General features: G+C 45.3%; 1 protein-coding gene across 1 annotated transcript in view; it reads right to left on the reverse strand.

Annotated features, from left to right (window-relative positions):
* PFKP (phosphofructokinase, platelet) overlaps nucleotides 1–23,610 on the reverse strand; it is a 109,805-nt gene that overhangs the window by 71,890 nt on the left and 14,305 nt on the right. The window contains exons 3-7 of the mRNA XM_027089350.1: nucleotides 6,735–6,812; nucleotides 3,723–3,912; nucleotides 2,302–2,467; nucleotides 1,237–1,281; nucleotides 942–1,050 (exon numbers count right to left, since the gene is read on the reverse strand). Of these exons, the coding sequence (XP_026945151.1) occupies nucleotides 942–1,050; nucleotides 1,237–1,281; nucleotides 2,302–2,467; nucleotides 3,723–3,912; nucleotides 6,735–6,812 (588 nt within the window). The remainder of the gene's footprint in view (nucleotides 1–941; nucleotides 1,051–1,236; nucleotides 1,282–2,301; nucleotides 2,468–3,722; nucleotides 3,913–6,734; nucleotides 6,813–23,610) is intronic.

A 23,610-nucleotide genomic window follows, 5' to 3' on the forward strand; every position in this document is an offset into this window, starting at 1 on the left:
CGTGCCCCTGGCCTGCTGCAGCCTAGAGCTCCAGCCTCAAAAGGGTGCATGATTCTTCCTAGTAAAAGGACAGCTTTACCAACAGTTTCTTACGGAGGTTCTAGGTCAGCAAAGCTTATTTGATTTGTTGCTGGAATTCCTTTCTTGGAACCCATCCCTTTGAAGGCAATGGCCATATCTTATGAAACGTGGGTCCTGGCTATATGCAATGTTTACGTGTTTGCTGAATGCAACGATAATTAACCTCTGCCATATGTTTACTTTATTGCCTATGGAACAGCGATAAGATGGTTATGAAAATAAGAGAAGGGAAATTCAATACGCATTGGGATTTCTGTCCCGAATGCTAACCGTTGTTTTCTACGAGGCCTCGCATGCCTTAGTTAGAAGCCTTAACTAGAGGAAATCTGCCCGACACTGATATTCCACGGGGTGAAACACAAGCCCAACCCGCAGACAGAAGGAAGGAAAAGCCTGGCTCAGAGGAGACAGCAGGCCAACCCACAGCAAGGCCAGCATGGTGGGGACCCCACAGCGGAAGGAGCTGTCACCATGTGTGCCACACGGCAAGATGGGGGAGTTGGATGGAGTCAACACACAGGTCTCCTGTCCCTTTCACGTGGGGTCAGGGAGGCAGCATGTTCCCCAGACCCTGGACTCTCACATCACCTCTTCTGTTTACAGTTGTAGCTGCTGCTTTACACGAGAAACACAAAAGCTTCAGCTGTTTTCCCTCGAATCACTCTTTGCAACAGTGGGAGGTGGATGGACGCGTGAGGGGTCGAAGCCCCCAGCAACCAACCTGAAGCCACTTTGAGCAGAAAGCTGTCACCTGTCTAAAACTCCATCCAAACCGAACATGCTAACAGCCACCGCAAATCACGGCCGGGGCAGTGCAACCAGAATCGCTGGCAGTTAAGAGAGGCGAAACGTGGGTTTACCTCTGAGAGTTTGATGCACATGTTTTCCTGCCAACCTTCTTCTGGTGGAGATTCTGGAAGGAACACCCAGTCGGCCCCACAGGCCAACGCACTCACCAGGGCCAGGTACCTGCACGGAGACAGCAATGACCTCGTGGGGCTGCTCAGGGCACCCTGAGCTCAGGGCCGGCCCCGGCAGACAGGACGCCGCTGGCTCCTCGGGAACCCTTCCTGGCACCTTCGTGCTAGGGTGCGGGGCCCCGCAGGGACTGTGCTATCGGTCCTCTCCATCCCCGTCACATCCGCACGTACGTACCCGCAGTGCCTCCCCATGACTTCCAGGACGAAGGTCCTCTGGTGGCTGGAAAAGAGATAAAGGAAACATCCACTTAGCACCACCGGGAAAGCAAACAGAAACGCCTGCTTTGTGTTTCCAGCAGGTACCTGAGCTGCCCCGCAAATGACCCACTTTCTACACAAGCAAATGCTATTGTGAGTGTGTTTCAAGCTCTTTCCAGCAAAGGGGCTGCAGCAGCGAGAAGCACCTCCCGGTTGTGTTTTATAGCAGGTGTGCTTGTGCCAGACACGCTCATGCTACCAGGACACGTGTGTGCTCTTCCCAAGACAACGGCTCTGCTGGGCAGCGTCAGCTGCTTCTCGGGCCACAACCGTGGGCTGGAGACCGCCTGCAGCAAGGCAGGACACGACAGTCACAGAGTCAGGTCCACACCCGGGGACCACAGCCTTTCCACAAATGGGAAACTAACCACCACCAGTGACCCTGGGAACCCGAAGGGGACATGGTTTTCCACCGGTCGCAGTTCCACTGGGCGTGGCCCTGAGACAGTGGCAAGTGCCTCATCCACGAAATGGAGGCACATGTTCCATTTCCTCTCTCACGTGGCTTTCGTGAAAGTGCTTCGGAAACCCAAGGGCTCCACAGAAGGCATTATGGTAAAGGTTCTGCCATGAGTCCACAGCACGGGGACAGAAGGTCTCTGCCTCATCTACATGCTGGGAAACCCACAGGTGAGAAGCAGAACAGGTGGGATGCTCGCCCAGCTCTGATGACAGCTGTGCAAACTCGGGGCTTTACTTTCTGTGATTCCTGCAGGAGAGCTTTGGGTGGGACTTTATGTACTGCTTTGTCTTTTTCTTTTTTCTAAATTCTCTCCAATGAACACTTTTTTCTTTTACAATTGGGAAGCAGTGACTTTTGAAAATTGAAAATAAAAAGTAAACCAATACAAAATTGTTTCTAATATCAAGTGACAAGTCTTGTGGAACCTTCCAGAGTGGGCACTGAGGTCTCCGCAGCCCATGTCTCAAGCCCAGGGCCGCCTGCCCGCCCGCCCGCCCACCGGGTCCCCATGGCCACCACCTCTGGGCAGTCGTCATGATGGCGTCCACCACCTCGATGATGCGGTGCAGGGCAGAGTCCGTGCCGATAGTCATGTCGGTGCCGCAGAAGTCGTTGTCGATGGAGCCCACCATCCCCACCACGTTGAGGTACCCGTGCTTCTGCACCTCCTCCGTGTTGATCTTGCCTGTGGAGGGACAAGCCGCATGCCCAGGATGACACGGGGAGGGGGGAATGCACGCTTCGACATGGGTTTCCTACCCACTGCATCAGATCTGTACACGACCTGATCCTGCATACTGACGGAGAGAAAAGCCACACAAAGGTGGAGCTGGGGACAAGATAGGAGCAGTCATTTGACACCCAGACAAGAACACCGACCCAGGTGTAAAAATTAAAGGAAGGAAGGATCGCACGCTGCAATCGGTGGATACAATTTGACTTCTGTCTGGCAACGGCCTTGGAAAACGGCCTGGCTCCGAATAAGACACGTCACCACCCCAGATCTAAGTCTGAAAGAACATTGTACAACTGGTATATTGACTCCTTACAGGCCCATGGGGGCTAATTAGTTGATAGAGATCTACTTAGCGCTCTCAGGAAAGACCACCGGGGATGGTAGAGCTGCTTAAATGGGACCAGAAAGGTCAAGGTCAAGGGGGAGGCAGCTATCCCTCTCCTGAGTTACTACCCCAGGCACCTGTCTTACACCAGAGCACGGTGCAGAGACATCGTTAGGTCCTTGGCTGCTGGCGTCTGACAGCCCCTCTCCATTCCCCAAACAGATGTCACAGAACTTGGGGTCATCGCTTTAGCGCAAGTTTACGCTTTTCATAAGGTTGCTATTAGTTCAATTTGCTTCCACTGGCCATATTTTATATTAAAGTGGAATTTTGTAACAACATGTTTAAAAGACAAAAACCACAGAATATATAGGTTTCTTGAAAATCCCTTCCTATGATAAAGGACCATCCAGCAGCAGGTCGTTACCATCTAAATTTAAGTCTTGTAACAACTGATAGAAAGACCCCAGGGGAGCTGGGGGGGGGGCAGCCATGGGTGTCTGAGGACAGGTGTGAGCCAGAGCCACACACATGGCTGTTTGGCTTCGCCTCGAGCCTCTGACCCTCCTCTGTAAAGTGGGGATCGATACAAACCCTCTCAGATGGTCGTCACGAGCAGTGCACAAAACCGCCTATGTCAAAAGTGGAGCCATGCCTGGCACGTAGGATGGTGGAATGAATGTTATTCTTATTACCGTTACTGTCATCATTTGAGGCACGAATATAAGTGCTGAGGTGGCGACTGTAAGATCTGCATCGCCACCAGCAGCAAATACCTCTGGGACAGTTAAGCAGGCAGAATGTATGAACTCAAAGCTCTCTGAGGGGATGGGGAGACAGAGCCCTACGAGAGTAATGTGCGTGGAGACAGAGACACACCCTCCCGGGCCAGCTCCTCCAGCAGCCCACTCCACTCCTTCCGGAAGATATTGGCCCCGGTGAGACTCCCGTCCCCGCCGATCACACACAGGTTGGTGATGCCCAGCTGAAGCAAGTTATGAGCAGCCTTCAAGCGGCCTTCCCGAGAACGGAAGTCCTTGCAACGGGCGCTGCCAATAATGGTCCCTCCCTGGAAAAGAAAGAAAACCGTGTTTATCTATTTCCTCCCATTTGGACAGAAAGATGAACAGATTGGTGCATGTGAGTGCTGATGTAAAACCACAGGACTTTCAAGGCGTAGGTTTCCTTCCTTTTCATCTTTTGAATCGATCAACTGTGAAAGTTTAGAGTTTTCCCATTTTTAGCTCTACCCCAGAATTCAATGGCTAAAGACGCTGCAACATTCCCAAGGGAAACAGAGTAGGGGACGGAAACAAGGATGAACGGCAGCCATCAGCTAAATGCGTGGAGCTGAAGAGTCTGCAAGGTAACAACAGCTGTCCCGTGGGGAAGCTGCACCAGCACAGGGAGGGCTGGACCCCGCACACTCTCTGAGCCTAAGACGGGCCCAAGGCCGGTCAACAGCCACAGCCAGAGAAGCACTGTGTCCAGCGGCCCCAGGTAATAAGACTCCCCTTCTGTTAGTCAGGGCTCCCCACAAGTGCCAGCAAAGTAGAAATCTGTGAGCCAAAGGGATTTATTTTTGCATGAGATCTGCCCCACCCCTCCCTGCCCACACCCCTTTTTCAAGCTTAAATCTTAGCTGGATTATCCAAACTTCTGGGAGAGAGAAATCATGATTTTTCATACTTTGTTTTTCAAAAGCAAAGGATCCCTAGTTGTATATAGAAAAATTCAGGATGCCTTTACACAAACCCTGCACACACTGATAAAACTTCAGTTTGTGCATGACCTTCCAAGTGCACGCCTGCTTCATAAAGCAAGGTGCCCATCAGCAGAAGTGATCCTGGGTTAATGATGACGGTCAGTGTGACAGGGGTGACGTCAGGACCTGGCACAGCACCGGGAAGCCTGGGTAGAAGGTGCAGGGTGCAGAGCAAAGATAAGCCAGTCCTCTGGACTTTGATTTGACCAAGAGCGATTAGAGGGTCACATAATTTCTATCAACGGGAAGTCAGCAACCCATAAACATTGAGGAGATAACATGGACAGGGCCCCAGGAATGAAACCCAGGACCGAGTGGGTTGCAAAGAAGTGGACACCAGTCTCTCTTTCTCTCTCTCTCCCTCCCTCCCTCCCTCTCTCTCTCTCTCACACTCTCACTCTCACACTCTCACACACACACACACACACACCCCAACCATACTTGTATTTCGTATCTTTCTTCACAATCACCATAGTAGAGTGGAAATGCTCTTCTCACACGTGAGTTCCTGTCTGGAATTCAGATGACAATGTCCTGACTTTTTGCAAATATTACTCTACCTAAGTATCCATGGTTGTCCAACCTCCAACCTTCAGCCTCTTCTTAGGAGTAGTAGAGCAAAAAGCCTCAAGTGCAGACTTAAGAGTCTGTGACCGGCATTTCAACTCACACCCCACTAGCATCCGCCCCCGCCCCCCCAGCTTTACTGAGATGCAATTGACATACAACATTTGTAAGTTTAAGGTGCACACTGTGATGATTTGATACATGTATATATTGTGAAATGATGACCACCGTAAGATTAGTTAATACCTCTATCAATCCACATAGCTACCTTTCTGTGGTGAGAACCTTCGAATATATGATACAGCATGGTTATATTTTTAAAGGTATAGAACATGATAACTCAATATTTGTGCACACTGTGAAATGATCACCATGATCAAACTAATTAACACCTCCATCACCTCATCTGGTTACCTCTGTGTGTGTGTGTGTGTGTGTGTGTGTGTGTGGTGGGAACATTAGTCTCTTAGCAACTTGCAAGTATATAATACGGTAGTGTTAACTACTGTCACCACGCTGTACATTAGATCCGGAAGCTTGTGTCCTTTGACCAGCACTTCTGCAACCCCCTCAGTCTCTGGCAACCACCATTCTACTCCGTTTCTCTTGAGTTTGCCTTTTTTAGATCTATGTATCAGTGAGATCATGCAGGGTTTGTCTCTCTGTGTCTGGCTTGTTTCATGTAACATAATGTCCTCAATCTTGTCCTACTTTGCTGGACTTCCTCTTTTACGGCCAAATAATATTCCGTTTGTATCTATATACCATATTTTTTCATCCCTTCTTCTGTTGCACTAGCACCTTCAGAGGGAATGGGACCGATCTCTTTTCTTTCAATTAAAAAAATACTCAACATGAGTCACACATGAATACATACATTTCAAAAGATCAAATCGCAAGAGCTTTTCATGAAATCCATTCCTTCCATGTAATCTCTTTATTTCTCAACTGACTTGGAGTCTTCACTAAGCTACATTGTTCCAGGAATTTATTACGCATGAAATATTCAGGCAAGAGGTTCCTTTAAGTTCCACGTGAGCAACTGTTTCGCCTGAAGTGATTACTTCATCCTTGTGCACACCAAGGAAATCAGCCCTGTCTGGGTCAGGGCAGAACAGGGATGCTGTGTTCCCACTAAATCCACAGCCCCTGGAGGCTGCCAGTCGGGATCTCTCCCATGCTTTGTTACACTGATGCCAAATGACTCCCAAAACCCAACAGGCAAGGAGATTTGCCACTAAACACACAGCACCAACAAACCAAAACTGCCTCAACGTTAATCTGCTCTAAAAAGATACCAGATCTCCCCCTTCAAGTGCCACTAGCCATCCCATGTAACTTTTTCTTGCAAGGATAATTCCTTAGTGTGCATGACGTAGAGCTTCTTAAAAAATTTAATTAAATGGCAAATTAAGAATGTTATCTTTCCATGCGAGTAGATAAGAATGATGCCAGGCAGCACTTTAATCTGTTGTAGGTATTACTGGAGCATAAGCACAAGAGGTTTCAAACCGAAGAGTTACTCAGAGAGAGAAGCAGGATGGAAGCTCAGCACATACCACTTGCAGGATGCTGGAGACACTTTCCCAGTCGGCTTCCACAATGTTGCTGCCACCATCCACCATGCCCTGGTAACCCTGGGGGAGGGAAGGAACATCTTTTTAAGACTGGGTTCAACTGTGTTGAGACATTAACTGATCCATGAGTTACGTCAAATGGAAACTCCGATGACAATGAATCCAAATTCCTAAGAGCCCTATGGTGAGAGAACACAGCGTAACACTAGTGCTCCTGCCAAGCCCTACACTGTGGGAAAGCCTCTTCAGTTTCAACTCCAACACTGGGAATTTCCACCCAGACTCCTCCAGAGTAGCACAGGGAGTCAGATAGTTTGCCTGGTGTCTACTGGCTCCTGAGAGATTGAAAAGGGACGTATTTACCCTAACACTGTTGGTGACTCAACACAAACTCACGGAGAGCAGTGGTGTCAATCACACCGCGTACAGGAAGGCATCTGCCGGGTAATCCGCGACTCTCCACACACGTGAAATAGGGTCTGAAAGCACAGCTGGATGTCACCCCATCCTCATCTGCCTTACCTTCCAACTAGTGCCAGTTTACTACACTGAGGGGAGACCCTGAGTAAATCTGGACGACGATGCACATTTGACCAAAGACAATTACATTTCAACTCTAAATGCATCTCATTCTCCTCACAGATTGTCCAAGATCAAGAAGGATCCTGCGCCACAGCTAAGACTTGGCACGGCCAAATAAATACTTTTTTTTTTTTTTTTTTTTTAAAAAAAAGGAATGACGGTAATGTTCATTTGCATCTCTATCTATGTGACTCACCTTCCAGGGCATTTACCCCTGAAAAGGAATAGGCATTAGCCATTTAGAAAAGTTTATCATAATAGATTATTGTTGTGGATTCCTATCTCCTGCCTAGTGAAAGTCAAGAGGGAAGGAAAAAAAGGAATACACATTTTTAAAAATGAAACAGCCCATGGAGTATGGAGCAAAAATTAATCAACAGTGCAGCCACCTGTATGGGTGATCAATTTGCATATTTATAGGTGTAAAATTTCCAACAAAATATAATACATATTATATATGATATATGACATTATAATTCTTATGTATAACAGTATGTTATAAAACCTAACACTAGATTATAGACATTTATTTATATATTTCATATATAATATACACATATTATATATCATAAACTTTTGTAAATGAACCTGCTCTCAGCTTCTCCCTTTTCTATTTGATTCCATGCTCGTTCCCTTTCCTAGCTGTCACATATTAACACAAGACTATACACACATGCACATATGTATTTATATATTGATACATTATATATAATAAATATCAGTCATTATATACAGTATAATTATATTACACACATTATATTAATTACAATACAATACATATAATATCAATATTGTATAGAAATACATCTATACCCATGTGTGTGTGTACAGTCTAGTGCTACACACGTGACAGACGCTCCCTCGGCCTAAGGATGGGCTGGGACAGGGACTCCCACAGCCTGGCCTTCACAGAGAAGCAGTGGAACTTCCTCCAGACACACCTCGGTCCAACTCTAAGATCGCTTTTATCTTTCTGTCCCCATCTCCCTTCTTTCTGGAAACCGTAGACGGTGTACATTTTTAGCCTGTTCCATTTAAAGTACTGAGCCTGGTATGGCTGTTACCATGGAGGGCAAGGGTGACAAGCGTGAGTGTGATGTGATCCAGCACCCCCATCCCCCCGAGAGGGAGCACTTATCAGAGGTGTTGTTTAAGTTGCATCCCGGCATGTAAGCTACCTGGGACAGGCTGGCCCGCAGACCACCCTGCCGCTCCAGGAGTGGGAGCAAAACAAGATCCTCTCCTCTTCTAAGTGGCCCCCAGGGAGCTTCTTTCCACAGAATATTAAAAATAGGTAGACAGACAGATGATAGGCAGCTAGACAGTGGCGGACAGATAACCGACAGTAGGTGACAGGTGACTTGGATCAGAGATACTGGCAGAGGATAGACAGGAGAGAGAGGGAGAATGTGGCTTTAGGGCTGCCCTTTCAACGACCTCTCCCTCCTCCAGACTCCCAGGCCTCTGGTGGGAATGACGCTCACCCTGCGTGCACAGGGCAACTGAACAAACCACAGTCAGTGGACGTTCGTTTCCAAGATGCCTGGGAGGCAGGGAAGGAGAAGGCGAGCAGCCCCGGGGCCTGGGGCCAAGTTTCAGACCTTCAGCCGCTGTGCTGACATGTACCCTGCAGGGAGGGGTGATGTTTAACCATCCAAACCCAAGTGCTTCTGAGAATGAGAGGAAACTTGACGGTAATTCAGTCCGAACAGCTGGCACAAAACCAGACCGACTCTGGCAGAGCAGGATGGGGAACTGGGCTGACCCGAAGGCCTTGACAAAACAGATAGTGAAAATCTTCTAATGCCTTCACACTGATAGCCACCAGGGAGATTTCTGCACACTCAGCCCTAGGTAAATAAAGAGACTAGGGAACCAGTCCCCTAGTCTCCTACAAGGATGCTTACAAGGATGACGTCGACATAGCTACAGGGTCAGGGACTGCCCTGGGGCCGTGTCAGCCGTTCAGGTGACAGCAGCAACTTTTAGATGATTCCTGCAGCACCTGCTTCTTAGCCAAGCACCGGGACGGTTAGCTGCTTAATACCTGCCCAATGGGGAATGGAAACATTTCCTTTCCCTTGATTATTTCTGAGAATTTAAATATGGATCTAATAAAAAACATCTGCAAATCCCTTTGCTCCTACAGTGAGAACATGGCAAACCGTTCTCCAGACCGTAACACTTATTCTGAGAAGTAAAATGTTCTCCAGAAAGAATCTGCTTATTTTGTGTAGCCTAAATACATACAATAAAGAAAGTGACTAAGAAAGTGGATGATTTTGCGAGTGTTGCACTCAAAGCAGCTCTCTATTGTGCCCATGGGCTGGGTCATAGGAAATGACTCACTCACTGTAGTTTGTGAAGTTGTTAGGCCCATGGAACATCTGAATAACAACTACCAACTACAGTTTTAAGTTGTCTTTTGCTAACACAGAAGATGTTACTAAGTGAGGGAGACTAGTTTTACACAAATGTACCATGATTTATAAATTCAGAGGAGGTTTTGCAAGTCTCCTTAGAAGGTTGAACACTCACTGTGACACAGCCAGAGCCCAAAATACTTTCTCAAATTCTGTTTCAGGATCCGCCTTCCGAGCCAGTTCTACGATTCACACAAGAAAGGCAAACCGTAAAACACTGGAAGCCACGCTTAGCTTTGGACCAAAAGTAACACTGTCTCGTTGGTCCTGGTTCATAAGGGGACCCCAGGAGACCCTCGGCTGGTTGTATCAAATCCAGCGCTGATCTGTCTAAGAACATGCCAGAGGCTCTAAAAACATCTTGACTTCTTGTCTGGGATTGTTTTGAGCAAAACAGGCACAGTCTCTCAAAGGATTATGCAGGAGACGCTGCCACATGTAGGGGTATTTATAGGCATTTGTTAAATCTGTTCTAAATAGGGTAAGAGTTAGTCCACCTGAGGGTGGCTTTCGCTTATAAGAAACCGCAGGTGTACTGTTTAAAATTATAGACCCAGAGGGAAATTACGATCTTGTGCTATGGCAAAGTTGGCTTTTTAAAAAAATTTATTTTTAATTTATCTCATTCTGAGAGAAAAATTACAGTTTTATGCTATAACAAAGTTGGCTTTAAAAAATTTTTAATTTATCTTATTTTCATTTTTTCTGGGAGGTATATATCTATATATAATTATGATATCACTAGTGTTTGCATCTGTCCAGACTCAAACTGTACACATTTACTATGTACAGTCTTTTGTATATCGATTATACTTTAATAAAACTTAAAAAAGATATTTGCAATATATACCAATTGAAGACAAAGGTGAAGGTGAAAGAAAATTACTGGTATTTTAACTCTGCCTGATGGCAACTTTGCCTTCATTTTTCTGATTACTTTCAAAGAGACGAAGCCTAATAGCCCGCCTCTAGTCCTTTCTACTTATAGCCCACTGAATTAGTTGAATTAAATACAGAAGCTTTAAGGCCAGTTCTTGCACTGAAGCCAGGTAAGATGCTTCTGCTCCGTTCAGTCTTGGCTTTTTGTTTCAGAAAACTGTCGGATGGGTCCCCATGTCTTCTCAACTTAGTGATGCTTTTCCCGAATCCTGGATTCTTCAGTCAGCAACTCTGTTTGAATGTCAAGCATTCCAAGGACCAGAGGAAACAATCGCTAAAGAGATAACAGTATCTAGAAAACACTTTGGAAGTGTGTTATCACTGACATTCAGAGACTTCTCCAGGGGTTCCACCTAAATACCTGTGTTTGTTTCCTACAGAATGAAGGTTTTCCAAGTTAATTCCTTAATAAATAAACTTTTCGCTTATAGGATTTAAGAGCCAGCACATAGAGGGGTTGGCTCTGAACTGCTCAAGGGTTAGGAAGTGCACTGTGCCGAGCCAGGTGTGGGTGCAGGAGAGACAGGCGGTGACGGCTCTCCACGCTGATGGTTTTCAAGGTTTGGGAATCATGAGTTTATTCAGCGCATAGGAGACTCATGAGCAGAACCTCAGATCACACACTTCCTCCCTCACCCAGAGCCTGCTCGGCCCCCACTAGGTTCTAAATGCACAGACGCCCTGGTCCAGGGAACCAGGTCACTCCTGCGTGCTGATTTCACAGCTTTGGGGAAAATGCCTTTGGGTTTGTCCTTGGTGAGATTTGGTCAACTCCAAACTTCTGAACGGGTTACAACACTACGAGTCATGGTACAGCCCTGAACTTTGTGCTTTTGGAAACCCAATGATTTATTGAGCCCTCTGGTGCTATTAGATTTCTTTAAGCCAAAGCTCATAATACACAGTTCCTGGTATGTTATAAACCAAAAGTCACAGCAGGACAAAGCCAGTCGCATAAGCCAGCCCTCTTCTCTCACAGTGAATTATGTACTTAATTAGTGGTATCAGCTGGCAGGGCAGAGGCAGGGAGGGAGGTGACCTTTTTTGCAACTTGGGCACTAAAATGGTTCCTAGAACTAGGTGGTCTAAGCCCAAGGCAGATGTTGACGGTGTGAGGATCAAGCCAGATCACATGGGAAGGATTCAGCTGGACCTGGCAGGGGGCAGGCATGCAGTTAAAAAGGGTGCTCAGGGGGCTTCCCTGGTGGCGCAGTGGTTGAGAGTCTGCCTGCTAATGCAGGGGACACGAGTTCGGGCCCTGGTCTGGGAGGATCCCACATGCCGCGGAGCAACTGGGCCCGTGAGCCACAACTACTGAGCCTGCGCGTCTGGAGCCTGTGCTCCGCAGCAGGAGAGGCCACGACAGTGAGAGGCCCGCGCACCGCGATGAAGAGCGGCCCCTGCTTGCCACAACTAGAGAAAGCCCTTGCACAGAAAGGAAGACCCAACACAGCCAAAAATAAATAAATTAATTAATTCTTTAAAAAAAGAAAAAAAGAAAGGAAAGTATCAAGTAGAGAGTATCTATAAAAAAAAAAGGTGCTCAGGGTTCACTCTTCCAGGCGTGCATAAGCCAGCCTGCCACCGAGAAGGTAGGTCTCGCCCTGCATTCCCCAGGTCATCCACCTTTTGTGAATTAATTTAAAGAACTCAACCAATCCAGCGAGGGGCACGTCAGCCAAAGGGCCAGGCGGCACCGCCTCTCTCCCAGCTGCACAGAGAAGCTTCTACCTATACCTTCCGGCATCGCCGTTACAATTTTTAGACAGGCAGTTAGTGGTTAAGGAGTTCTGTCTTTAAACAAGTTAAAATGCAGAAATGGTACGTGTAAAACCTCAAGGAAATGAGACAACTTGATTCTGGTCACCTCTCTTGGCCTTCACGGAACTATTGGGGCACAGGTGAGGGTGGTGACCGCAGGCGAGAGCAAAGGGGTGACAAAGCCAGACACGTCCCTAAAGTTGACCTTCTAACCTGCTCTCTGTGTGGGTGGGTGGCTTTACCATCTGTCCTGCCCACACATCCCAGGATCACAGGACACCCAGCAAAGCCACCTGCGTCTCCCTCCCTCCCTCCCTCCTGCTCGAATCCCCTGCAGGGACGAGCCCGGGGTTCCGACAGAAGAGCGGAGGTGGTGGTGGGATGAACTGGGAGATTGGGATTGAGATATATACACTAATATGTATAAAATAGATAACTAATAAGAACCTGCTGTATAAAAAATAAATAAAATTAAATTAAAAAGAGCGGAACATCAGCTTCTGGGCAGGACTGCCCACGCTGCCCTTGCTGGGAAAGTGAGTTTTTGTTGTCCTTTGGTCACAATGTGACATTTCTCACTTGAAAAATTGTGAAAGCAGGCAGTTCACCATATACAAGAAGAAAAATAATGTGCCTCTGTGGCAAACAGAGGCAAGGAAGGGAGACAGGGTACCAGTCTATTAACTGACAACTAAAGCTTGCTCATCATCATAGGATGCCAGGCCGGGATGCTCAGGGCCCTGACCAAGTGCAGCTCAGATTCCAGGCTGGTCCGAGAGGGACCCAGGGCTCCCATGAGAAAGCCGCTCACTGGACCTCCTGTGATGGCCGAGAAGACCAGAACGTTAGCTCCTAATCTTGTTCTGATGTCCCTGTTCTTTTACAGTAGGAAGTCCTGACTCACCTCACCCATTTAGAATGTGTTGTTTGTAATAAGAAGATTAGCTGCTGAAAGTGATGCTCTACTCCTAACCTTTCTTCAATGGGTGACGATGGGTGGGCCTGATATTCACAAATGCTGGGCTTGAGGAGGGCCAAGCCGTTACGAGTTCTTTTAAAGAGGAAAGACTTTTAAGTTAGTCATAGATAAAGAGCTATAATAAGAATAATGACTTCTTTTAATCTGCAGGAAAATCTGCACCTAATAGGATGTTGACCCTGCATATTAAATGAAACACATCTAGACTATTTCTGTAGCCGAGATCAGAGCAGGTAACTTAAGGACTCTCCCCACCCTGATTCTCATCCACCTAAACCTGGGACAGTCCACCCTGAGCACAGTCTTCTGCAAAAGGTATGTGATGTACTCGCCCTCACTGTCTCTAAGAAGCTTAAGGCACCTGTACCTAAGGAAAACCCCTATCTTAAAAGGAAAAAAACAAATAAATCTACAAGTGGCTTGGTAGGTGGAAAGAACGGGTTAATCCACACCCCACCCCAACCCTCCCCGGAATGGCGCCCAAGGGCTGGCATGTATCACACGTAGACTTGTTCCAGATTTACAGCAGGCCCAGTGGCAGCCAGACAGAACAAATCCCGTGCCAGACCTTTAGCAGAAATACCAGTGTTTTCCGATCAATATGCTTCCCACATGCTTTCTACTCAAGAAAAAGCCAAAAAACCTCCACTTAAATAATTGATGCTGACCTGTTTAACTGGTTTGATGTTGGTAACCTGGAAAGCTCTAGCTGAACTTAGAAACTAGACTAGGCATGGACAAATATGTTGGATAAATTACCAAATGATTCTTTAAAAAAAAAAACGCAAAACCAAACGTCTTCTAAATTTGAGCCCCAGTGGGTATAGGATGGTGGTCCCCAACTAGAGGACATCTGCTGACATCTGGAGACATTTCTGGCTGTCACTGCTGTGGGCTTGGGGGTGGTCCTGGCTTCCGGTGGGCAGAGGCTCTAACCAGGGTGCACAGCCCAGCACCTGCACCCCCCAGATCCTCCAGCTGCAGGTGCCAACACTGCTGCGGCCAGGAAGGAAGCCATGCCCGACGGGATGTGACCCAGACTGCAGACATGTGGACGTCCACAGTCCTGAGACGGTCCACAGGGAAGTGATTCACCTGAGCCCCTAGTTCTGTGCCTGGTAACAACCAGAGGAGTCGAAGGCACCTGTAGCATCATGGCCCCCTTGCCCGGTTTGTGCACAGATTTTTTCCAAGTGCAGGAAGGGTAAATATGATTTTCACCAGACAGACGAGGAAGCAGGGCCAGGTTAACGTGTTGATTCCCAACCCCTGGCTACATATGTGGGTCCACAATCGCTTCCCCAAACCCTAGGGGCGGGAAGTGTGCCAGAATTTTGAAGGCTGGGATTTTAAGAAGCAGTATGGACATTACGTGTCACCTGGCACTGTCAGCAGCGTGAACAAGCCTCCCCATTCCCCTCCTGCCCCCTCCACCGCCCCGGGGACAGTCACACTAGAGGGCGAGTCAGGGTTACATGCAGCTCCACCAAGGATTGCTGCCCAAATGAATTCGGGAAAAACTGGCAGGTTTTAGAGATTTTTGGATTCCAGAATTACAGATGCAGAGTCGTTACACCTGTAGTGAAGAGATGATTGGATTTAGGGAGATAATGTTGATACTGTCAGTGCCCAGGCCCTGGGTTGAGTGATCCCTGAGGCAAGGCTGACACTGAGGACCCCCTTCCATGGGGACGTAAACAACAGGCCCTGTTCACTAGAATCACTCTTTTTGGGGTGGGGAGGGGGTGTCATGAGAAGCACGGCATCACCTCCTAACAGGCGATTTCGGATCAATTGTGTCCACCTCTAGGCTGTTTCTATTTCCCTCCAGAACATACGGACCTCAAAGTTCTGACCATTCCTAGGGCCAACCCACAAAGGCTGTGCTCAGTTGGATGCTCTGAGATGCCCGTAAAGCGGTTATCATGCGAATCAGACTCACTCCGATGCTGCTCCACACAAGGGTTCTCTTTGGCATCTTCCTGACGGAGGAACCACAGAATTCCCTGCTCCCTTAAAGGGGGTGTATCTGTTCAGACTCAGGATGCCTTACGGCCCACCTGAGGGTGGGCAGGAAGCGGGGCTCCCACCGGCCGACCGTCCCCTCACCCCCACTCACCCTCATCCTGAGAGGACGTGAAGAGTGCAGCCCCAGGACATCAGGAATAAGATCCCTGTTACCCATGAGTAAAGTGGGCCCAGGAGCCCTTTCTGGTTGGCAACGTGGGAATAAGTCTGGCTTCTCTGTGTCGAGATTTCTCCAAAGTGAGCCCAAATGTTCTTAAAAGGGAGTCCAAGTGTTGGTAGGCTCAGTCCCACCTGATACATCCCCCTTCAATTCCTTCATTTTGAAATGTACAAAGTCTGGTAGGTATAAGTCAAAATATACCACAATGTCCCCAGAATACAGACACAGCCGCAGGACACAGTGCCAATAAAAACCTAAAACCAAAACAAAACAAAAACAACAAAACCCTTTGATCTGAGAAAGATGATGTAAAGTTGACCAGGCACTACATTGGTTGCAGTACCCACAGATGCCCCACCCCCCGACTCCTCCCACCGACTTTCATGCCAAACACAGATGTGGCCCTTGGTTTAAGGCAGGGCATCACTGACTCTCGGCATCCCTGACGCATCCCACGCGATGTGGCATGTTGAGCAGCATCCCTGGCCCACGAGATGCCAGTGGCACCACCAGCCCCCTAATAACGGGACGATCAAAGACTGTCTCCAAGGCACCAATGTCTGGGGGTGAGACATGCCCCCATCACTGGTTTGATGGGGGTGTGAGCTCCCATCTCAGCCCTGCCAGCACCGAGGACTGACACAGAGAAACTGAACCACCCACAACCAGTCCACTTCCTCAATGAAGTAACTAAACAGACTTCCTTCCCTTCCCTCCTGGACCTGCAAGTTGGTCTTGAAGATCAAATGAGTCACTGTAGGGATGGAACTTCATCCCCGCCAGGGAGGCAACAAGAAGGGCAGTGGGCTAGGTGATCAAAGGTTTCCTGGGGAACAGGCTGCAAACCGGAAGCCTAAGGACATTCGCCTACTGCAAGTCTGAAAGCATTTTGTTACTCAGAACAGAAAAGCCTGATCTAGGGGTGCTCCACCCTCAGATGTTTAAAGCACGTCCACTCATCAGGCCAGCCTGGGGTGCCTTCTCTCAATTTCTAGGGCAGAGCAACCCCTCCCCAAAGTAAAATAAAACAAAAAGGCAGAGGAACCTGTATGCCAGGCACACTCTCCAGTAGCAGCAGGAAAAGAATCAGCTTCAAGGTTAGAGGAAGGGGAAGAAGCAAGGTACGCGAGTTCATCACGGCGCCTAACGTGCTCCCTCCATGTTAATGGTGGGGCCATGGCTGCCAGGCAAGGCCCAGGACAGACGGGCATGAGGACAGTTTGACCCTAAACATATCCCAATAGAAAACAACAAAACTATAGCTCTATAAAGGCTTTGATAAGACCCACTGTTTCAACATTGTCCTAATCAGGTGAATACAAACCCCAAGCCCACAGAAACACAGTTTTAAAAAGCAAACCGGAAGGAGGAACCAAGATGGTGGAGTAGAAGGACGTGCTCTGACTCCCTCTTGCAAGAACACCAGAATCACAACTAGCTGCTGGACAATCATCGACAGAAAGACACTGGAACTCACCAAAAAAGATACCCCACATCCAAAGACAAAGGAGAAGCCACAATGAGACAGTAGGAGCGGCTCAATCACAGTAAAATCAAATCCCATAACTGCTGAGTGGGTGACTCACAGACTGGAGAACACTTATACCACAGAAGTCCACCCACTGGAGTGAAGGTTCTGAGCCCCGCGTCAGGCTTCCCAACCTGGGGGGCCGGCAACGAGAGGAAGAATTCCTAGAGAAACAGACTTTGAAGGGTAGTGGGAATTGATTGCAGGACTTCGACAGGATTGGGGGAAACAGAGACTCCACTCTTGGAGGGCACACACAAAGTAGTGTGTGCATTGGGACCCAGGGGCAGGAGCAATGAACCCAGGGGAGACTGAACCAGACCTACCTGCTAGTGTTGGAGGGTCTCCTGCAGAGGCAGCGGTGGGGGCGGGGGGGGAGTTTGTGGCTCACCATGGGGACAAGGACACTGGCAGCAGAAGTTCTGGGAAGTAATCCTTGGCATGAGCCCTCCCAGAGTCCGGCATTAGCCCCACCAAAGAGCCCAGGTAGGCTCCTATGTTGGACTGTCTCAGGCCAAACAACCAACAGGGAGGGAACCCAGCCCCACCCATCAACAGTCAAGTGGATTAAAGTTTTACTGAGCTCTGCCCACCAGAGCAACAGTCAGCTCTACCCACCACCAGTCCCTCCCATCAAACCTCTTAGATAGCCTCATCCACCAGAGAACAGAGAGCAGAAGCAAGAAGAACTACAATCCTGCAGCCTGTGGAACAAAAACCACATTCACAGAAATACAGACAAGATGAAAAGACAGAGGGCTATGTACCAGATGAAGGAACAAGATAAAACCCCAGAAAAACAACTAAATGAAGTGGAGATAGGCAACCTTCCAGAAAAAGAATTCAGAATAATGATAGTGAAGATGATCCAGGACCTCGGGGGGTGGGGGGGAAAAATGGAAGCAAAGATTGAGAAGATGCAAGAAATGTTTACCAAAGACCTAGAAGAATTAAAGAACAAACAAACAGAGGTGAACAATACAATAACTGAAAACTACACTAGAAGGAATCAATAGCAGAATAACTGAGGCAGAAGAACAGATAAGTGACCTGGAAGACAGAATGGTAGAATTCACTGCCAAGGAAAAGAATAAAGAAATGAAGAAAACCTAAGAGACCTCTGGGACAACATTAAATGCAACAACATTTGCATTATATGGGTCCCAGAAGGAGAAGAGAGAGAGAAAGGACATGAGAAAATATCTGAAGAGATTATAGTCGAAACGTCCCTAACATGGGAAAGGAAACAGCCACCCAAGTCCAAGAAGCAGGGCAAGTCCCATACAGGATAAACCCAAGGAGAACCATGCCGAGACACCTAGTAATCAAATTGACAAAAATTAAAGACAAAGAAATATTATTGTAAGCAGCAAGGGAAAAATGACAAATAACATACAAGGGAACTCCCATAAGGTTAATAGCTGATTTTGCAGCAGAAACTCTACAAGCCAGAAGAGAATTCAGCACCACCAAACCAGCTCTACAACAAATGCTAAAGGATCTTCTCTAAGTGGGAAACACAAGAGAAGAAAAGGATCTACAAAACAAACCCAAAACAATTAAGAAAATAGTCATAGGGACATACATATCAATAATTACCTTAAACGTGAATGGATTAATTGCTCCAACCAAAAGACACAGCCTTGCTGAATGGATACAAAAACAAGATCCATATATATGCTGTCTACAGGAGACGCACTTCAGACCTAGGGACACATAGAGACTGAAAGTGAGGGGATAGAAAAAGATATTCCATGCAAATGGAAATCAAAAGAATGCTGGAGTAGCAATACTCATATCAGATCAAATAGACTTTAAAATAAAGAATATTACAAGAGACAAGGAAGGACACTACATAATGATCAAGGGATCAATCCAAGAAGAAGACACAACAATTATAAATATATATGCACCCAACATAGGAGCACACCAATACATAAGGCAACTGCTAACAGCTATAAAAGAGGAAACTGACAGTAACACAGTAATAGTGGGGAACTTTAACACCTCACTTACACCAATGGACAGATCATCCAAAATGAAAATAAAAAAGGAAATAGAAGCTTTAAATGACACAATAGACCAGATAGACTTAACTGATATTTATATTTAAATATTTAAAAATATTTATATTTATAATATAAATATCTTTATAATATAAATATTTATATTTCCATCCAAAAACAGCAGATTACACTTTCTTCTTAAGTGTGCATGGAACATTCTCCAGGATAGATCACATCTTAGGTCACAAATCAAGCCTCAGTAAATTTAAGAAAATTGAAATCATATCAAGCATCTTTTCTGACCACAACGCTATGAGATTAGAAATCAATTACAGGGAAAAGAACGTAAAAAACACAAACACATGGAGACTAAACAATACGTTACTAAATAACCAAGAGATCACTGAAGAAATCAAAGAGGAAATCAAAAATTACCTAGAGACAAATGACAATGAAAACATGACAATCCAAAACCTAGGGGATGCAGCAAAAGCAGCTCTAAGAGGGAAGTTTATAGCTATACAAGCCTACCTCAAGAAACAAGAAAAATCTCAAATAAACTATCTAACCTTACACCTAAAAGAACTAGAGAAAGAAGAGCAAACAAAACCAAAAGTTAGTAGAAGGAAAGAAATCATAAAGATCAGAGCAGAAATAAATGAAATAGAAACAAAGAAAACAACAGCAAAGATCAATAAAACTAAAAGCTGGTTCTTTGAGAAGATAAACAAAATTGATAAACCATTAGCCAGACTCATCAGGAAAAAGAGGGAGAGGACTCAAATCAATAAAATTAAGAGATGAAAAATGAGAAGTTACAACAGACACGGCAGAAATACAAAGCATCCTAAGAGACTACTACAAGCAACTCTATGCCAATAAAATGGACAACCTGGACGAAATGGACAAATTCTTAGAAAGGTATAACCTTCCAAGACTGAACCAGGAAGAAACAGAAAATATGAACAGACCAATCATAAGTAATGAAATTAGAACTGTGCTTAAAAATCTTCCAACAAACAAAAGTCCAGGATCAGATGGCTTCACAGGTGAATTCTATCAAACATTTAGAGAGGAGCTAACACCTATCCTTCTCAAACTCTTCCAAAAAATTGTAGAGGAAGGAACACTCCCAAACTCATTCTATGAGGCCACCATCACCCTGATACCAAAACCAAAGATACTACAAAAAAAGAAAATTACAGACCAATATCACTGATGAGTATAGATGCAAAAATCCTCAACAAAATACTAGCAAACAGAAACCAACAGCACATTAAAAGGATCATACACCATGATCAAGTGGGATTTATCCCAGGGATGCAAGGATTCTTCAATATATGCAAATCAATCAATGTGATACACCATATTAACAAATTGAAGCAGAAAAACCATATGATCATCTGAATAGATGCAGAAAAAGCTTTTGACAAAATCCAACACTGATTTATGATAAAAACTCTCCAGAAAGTGGGCATAGAGGGAACCTACCTCAACATAATTAACGCCATATATGACAAACCCACAGGAAACATCATTCTCAGTGGTGAAAACCTGAAAGCATTTCCTCTAAGATCAGAAACGAGACAAGGATGTCCACTCTCACCACTATTATTCAACATAGTTTTGGAAGTTCTAGAAAAAGATCTAAAAGGAATCCAAATCAGAAAAGAAGAAGTAAAGCCATCACTCTTTGCAGATGACATGATACTATACATAGAGAATCCTAAAAATGCCACCAGAAAACTACTAGAGCTAATCAATGAATTTGGTAAAGTTGCAGGATACAAAATTAATGCACAGAAATAAACCCACGCACCTATCGTCAACTAATCTATGACAAGGAGGCAAAGATATACAATGGAGAAAAGAGAGTCTCTTCAATAAGTGGTGCTGGGAAAACTGGACAGCTACATGTAAAAGAATGAAATTACAACACTCCCTAACACCATACACAAAAATAAACTCAAAATGGATTAGAGACCTAAATGTAAGAATGGACACTATAAAACTCTTAGAGGAAAACACAGGCAGAACACTCTGACATAAATCACAGCAAGATCTTTTTTGATCCACCTCCTGGAGTAATGGAAATAAAAACAAACTAATGGGACCTAATGACACTTCAAAGCTTTTGCACAGCAAAGGAAACCACAGACAAGACGAAAAGACAACCCTCAGAATGGGAGAAAATATTTGCAAACGAGTCAATGGACAAAGGATTAATCTCCAAAATATATAAACAGCTCATGCAGCTCAATATTAAAGAAACAAACAACCCAATCCAAAAATGGCAGGAGACCTAAATAGATATTTCTCCAAAAAAGACATACAGGTGGCCAAGAAACACATGAAAAGCTGCTCAACATCACTAATTGTTAGAGAAATGCAAATCAAAAGTACAATGAGGTCTCTCCTCACACCAGTTAGAATGGGCATCATCAGAAAACCTACAAACAACAAATGCTGGAGAGGGTGTGGAGAAAAGGGAACCCTCTTGCACTGATACAGCCACTATGGAGAACAGTATGGCGTTTCCTTAAAAAACTAAATATAGAATTACCATATGATCCAGCAATCCCACTACTGAGCATATACCCAGAGAAAAGCAGAATTCAGAAAGACACATGCACCCTAACGTTCCATTGCAGAACTATTTACAATAGCCAGGTCATGGAAGCAACCTAAATGCCCATCAACAGACAAATGAATAAAGAAGATGTGGTACATATATACAATGGAATATTACTCAGCCATAAAAAGGAACGAAATTGAGTCATTTGTTGAGACGTGGTGGATCTAGAGACTGTCATACAGAGTGAAATCAGAAAGAGAAAAACAAATATCGTATATTAACTCATGTATGTGGAAGCTAGAAAAATGGTATAGATGAACTGGTTTGCTGGGCAGAAGTTGAGACACAGATGTAGTGAATGTATGGACACCAAGGGGGGAAAACCGCGGTGGGGTGGGGATGGTCGTGTGCTGAATTGGCGATTGGGATTGACATGTATACACTGATGTGTATAAAATTGATGACTAATAAGAACCTGCAGTATAAAAAACAAACAAAAGAACAACTAATACTAAACTTTCTTTGGGTTATTTCTATGGAAATATGTTAATATATGTTAATATAAATGTTTCAGACATTACCTGAAATTTCTAAAAATCTTATATGTTTTTTCAGAACTCTAATGGTTTTCCATTAGATGATTTCATAAAAGTGCTAACAAAAGATCAACATGAAAAAATAATTATTAATTACATGGGACTGAGTGAACTGAAGAGGATGATTATAATTTTTGTGACTTTCTGTTTGAATAAAAATAAATAAATAAAAAGATAAAAAGCAAACCTAAGCCCAGGAAAAAACATCTTTTCCGCAAACGATAAACACATGGTCATTTGGACCAACGAGCAAAACCTGTGAGCAGTTACTTCTCAAGTAGAGAAAATGACTCAGTAAACAGACTCTGGAGCCCCGGCCAGCTCTCAGCAAGGTGGGCCGCACACACAGAACTGGCAGGGTTGGTGCCACCTGTGTGCCCGGCGTGGGCCTGGGATGGAACAAAGAAATCACTTTGGCAAGACACACTGAGACCCGTTAGGACGACCACCCGTTTTAGCTCGGCAGATGCCGTATCCTGGGATCACAGCAACGATACAAAGCATAGAAGAGCTTCAAATATTAACCTAGAGCTTGTTGTGTTAGGATAGTTGAAAAATGGGCAGTGACCTAAATGTTGCCGGTGGCATAGGAATGCAAGGATCAAGTAGCTGAGGGGTCAGGTAAATGATGAGACATCAGGTTGATGGAATTTTACACAGACATTTACGCGATAGTTGTGGAATATACGTTAACACATACAAAATTGTCATAACATACTGGCAGGTAAAAAACATAGTATACAAAATACATTTGCTATGGTGCTAATAATGTATATATTTCCTTCCGGTATTTCACATGTATTACACTGGGAAGAATCAGAATAAAACACTAACAGTGATTTTGGAAGAATTAAGCAATTAAAAAATCCATTCTCTTATTTCCATTTTTAAGCTTTATTCTGTTTTATAAATTTAAAAACTAAATATGTTATTTTTTCTAACAGTTTTTGAAATAAATCATGTGGTCCAAGCTGTATGGGTGCCTTCCCTCCAAACACAACTTACTTCTAAGCTGCCAGGACCTTAAAAGCAGGAGATAATGGGCCATCTGTTTGCTTTCAGATGCTTCATTTTGAAGTTAAGGCATAAAGAGATACTAGGGAGGTGGTCTGGGTTTTACATTAATGATGAAAAGCCCAAAGTGGCCACTCTCCCCCCCCATTCAGCTTAATGTTTATTCAAATTCAGGTTCCATTTTTAGTGACCATATCACTTCTGTAAGGAATGAGAACTGCAAATAAATACAACAGTTTGATATCATTAATCCTACAAGAACACTAG

The sequence above is a fragment of the Aethalodelphis obliquidens genome, unplaced genomic scaffold (assembly GCF_003676395.1).
Source record: "Aethalodelphis obliquidens isolate GAN/ISIS:26980383/991018 unplaced genomic scaffold, ASM367639v1 scaffold65, whole genome shotgun sequence".
NCBI lineage: Eukaryota > Metazoa > Chordata > Mammalia > Artiodactyla > Delphinidae > Aethalodelphis > Aethalodelphis obliquidens.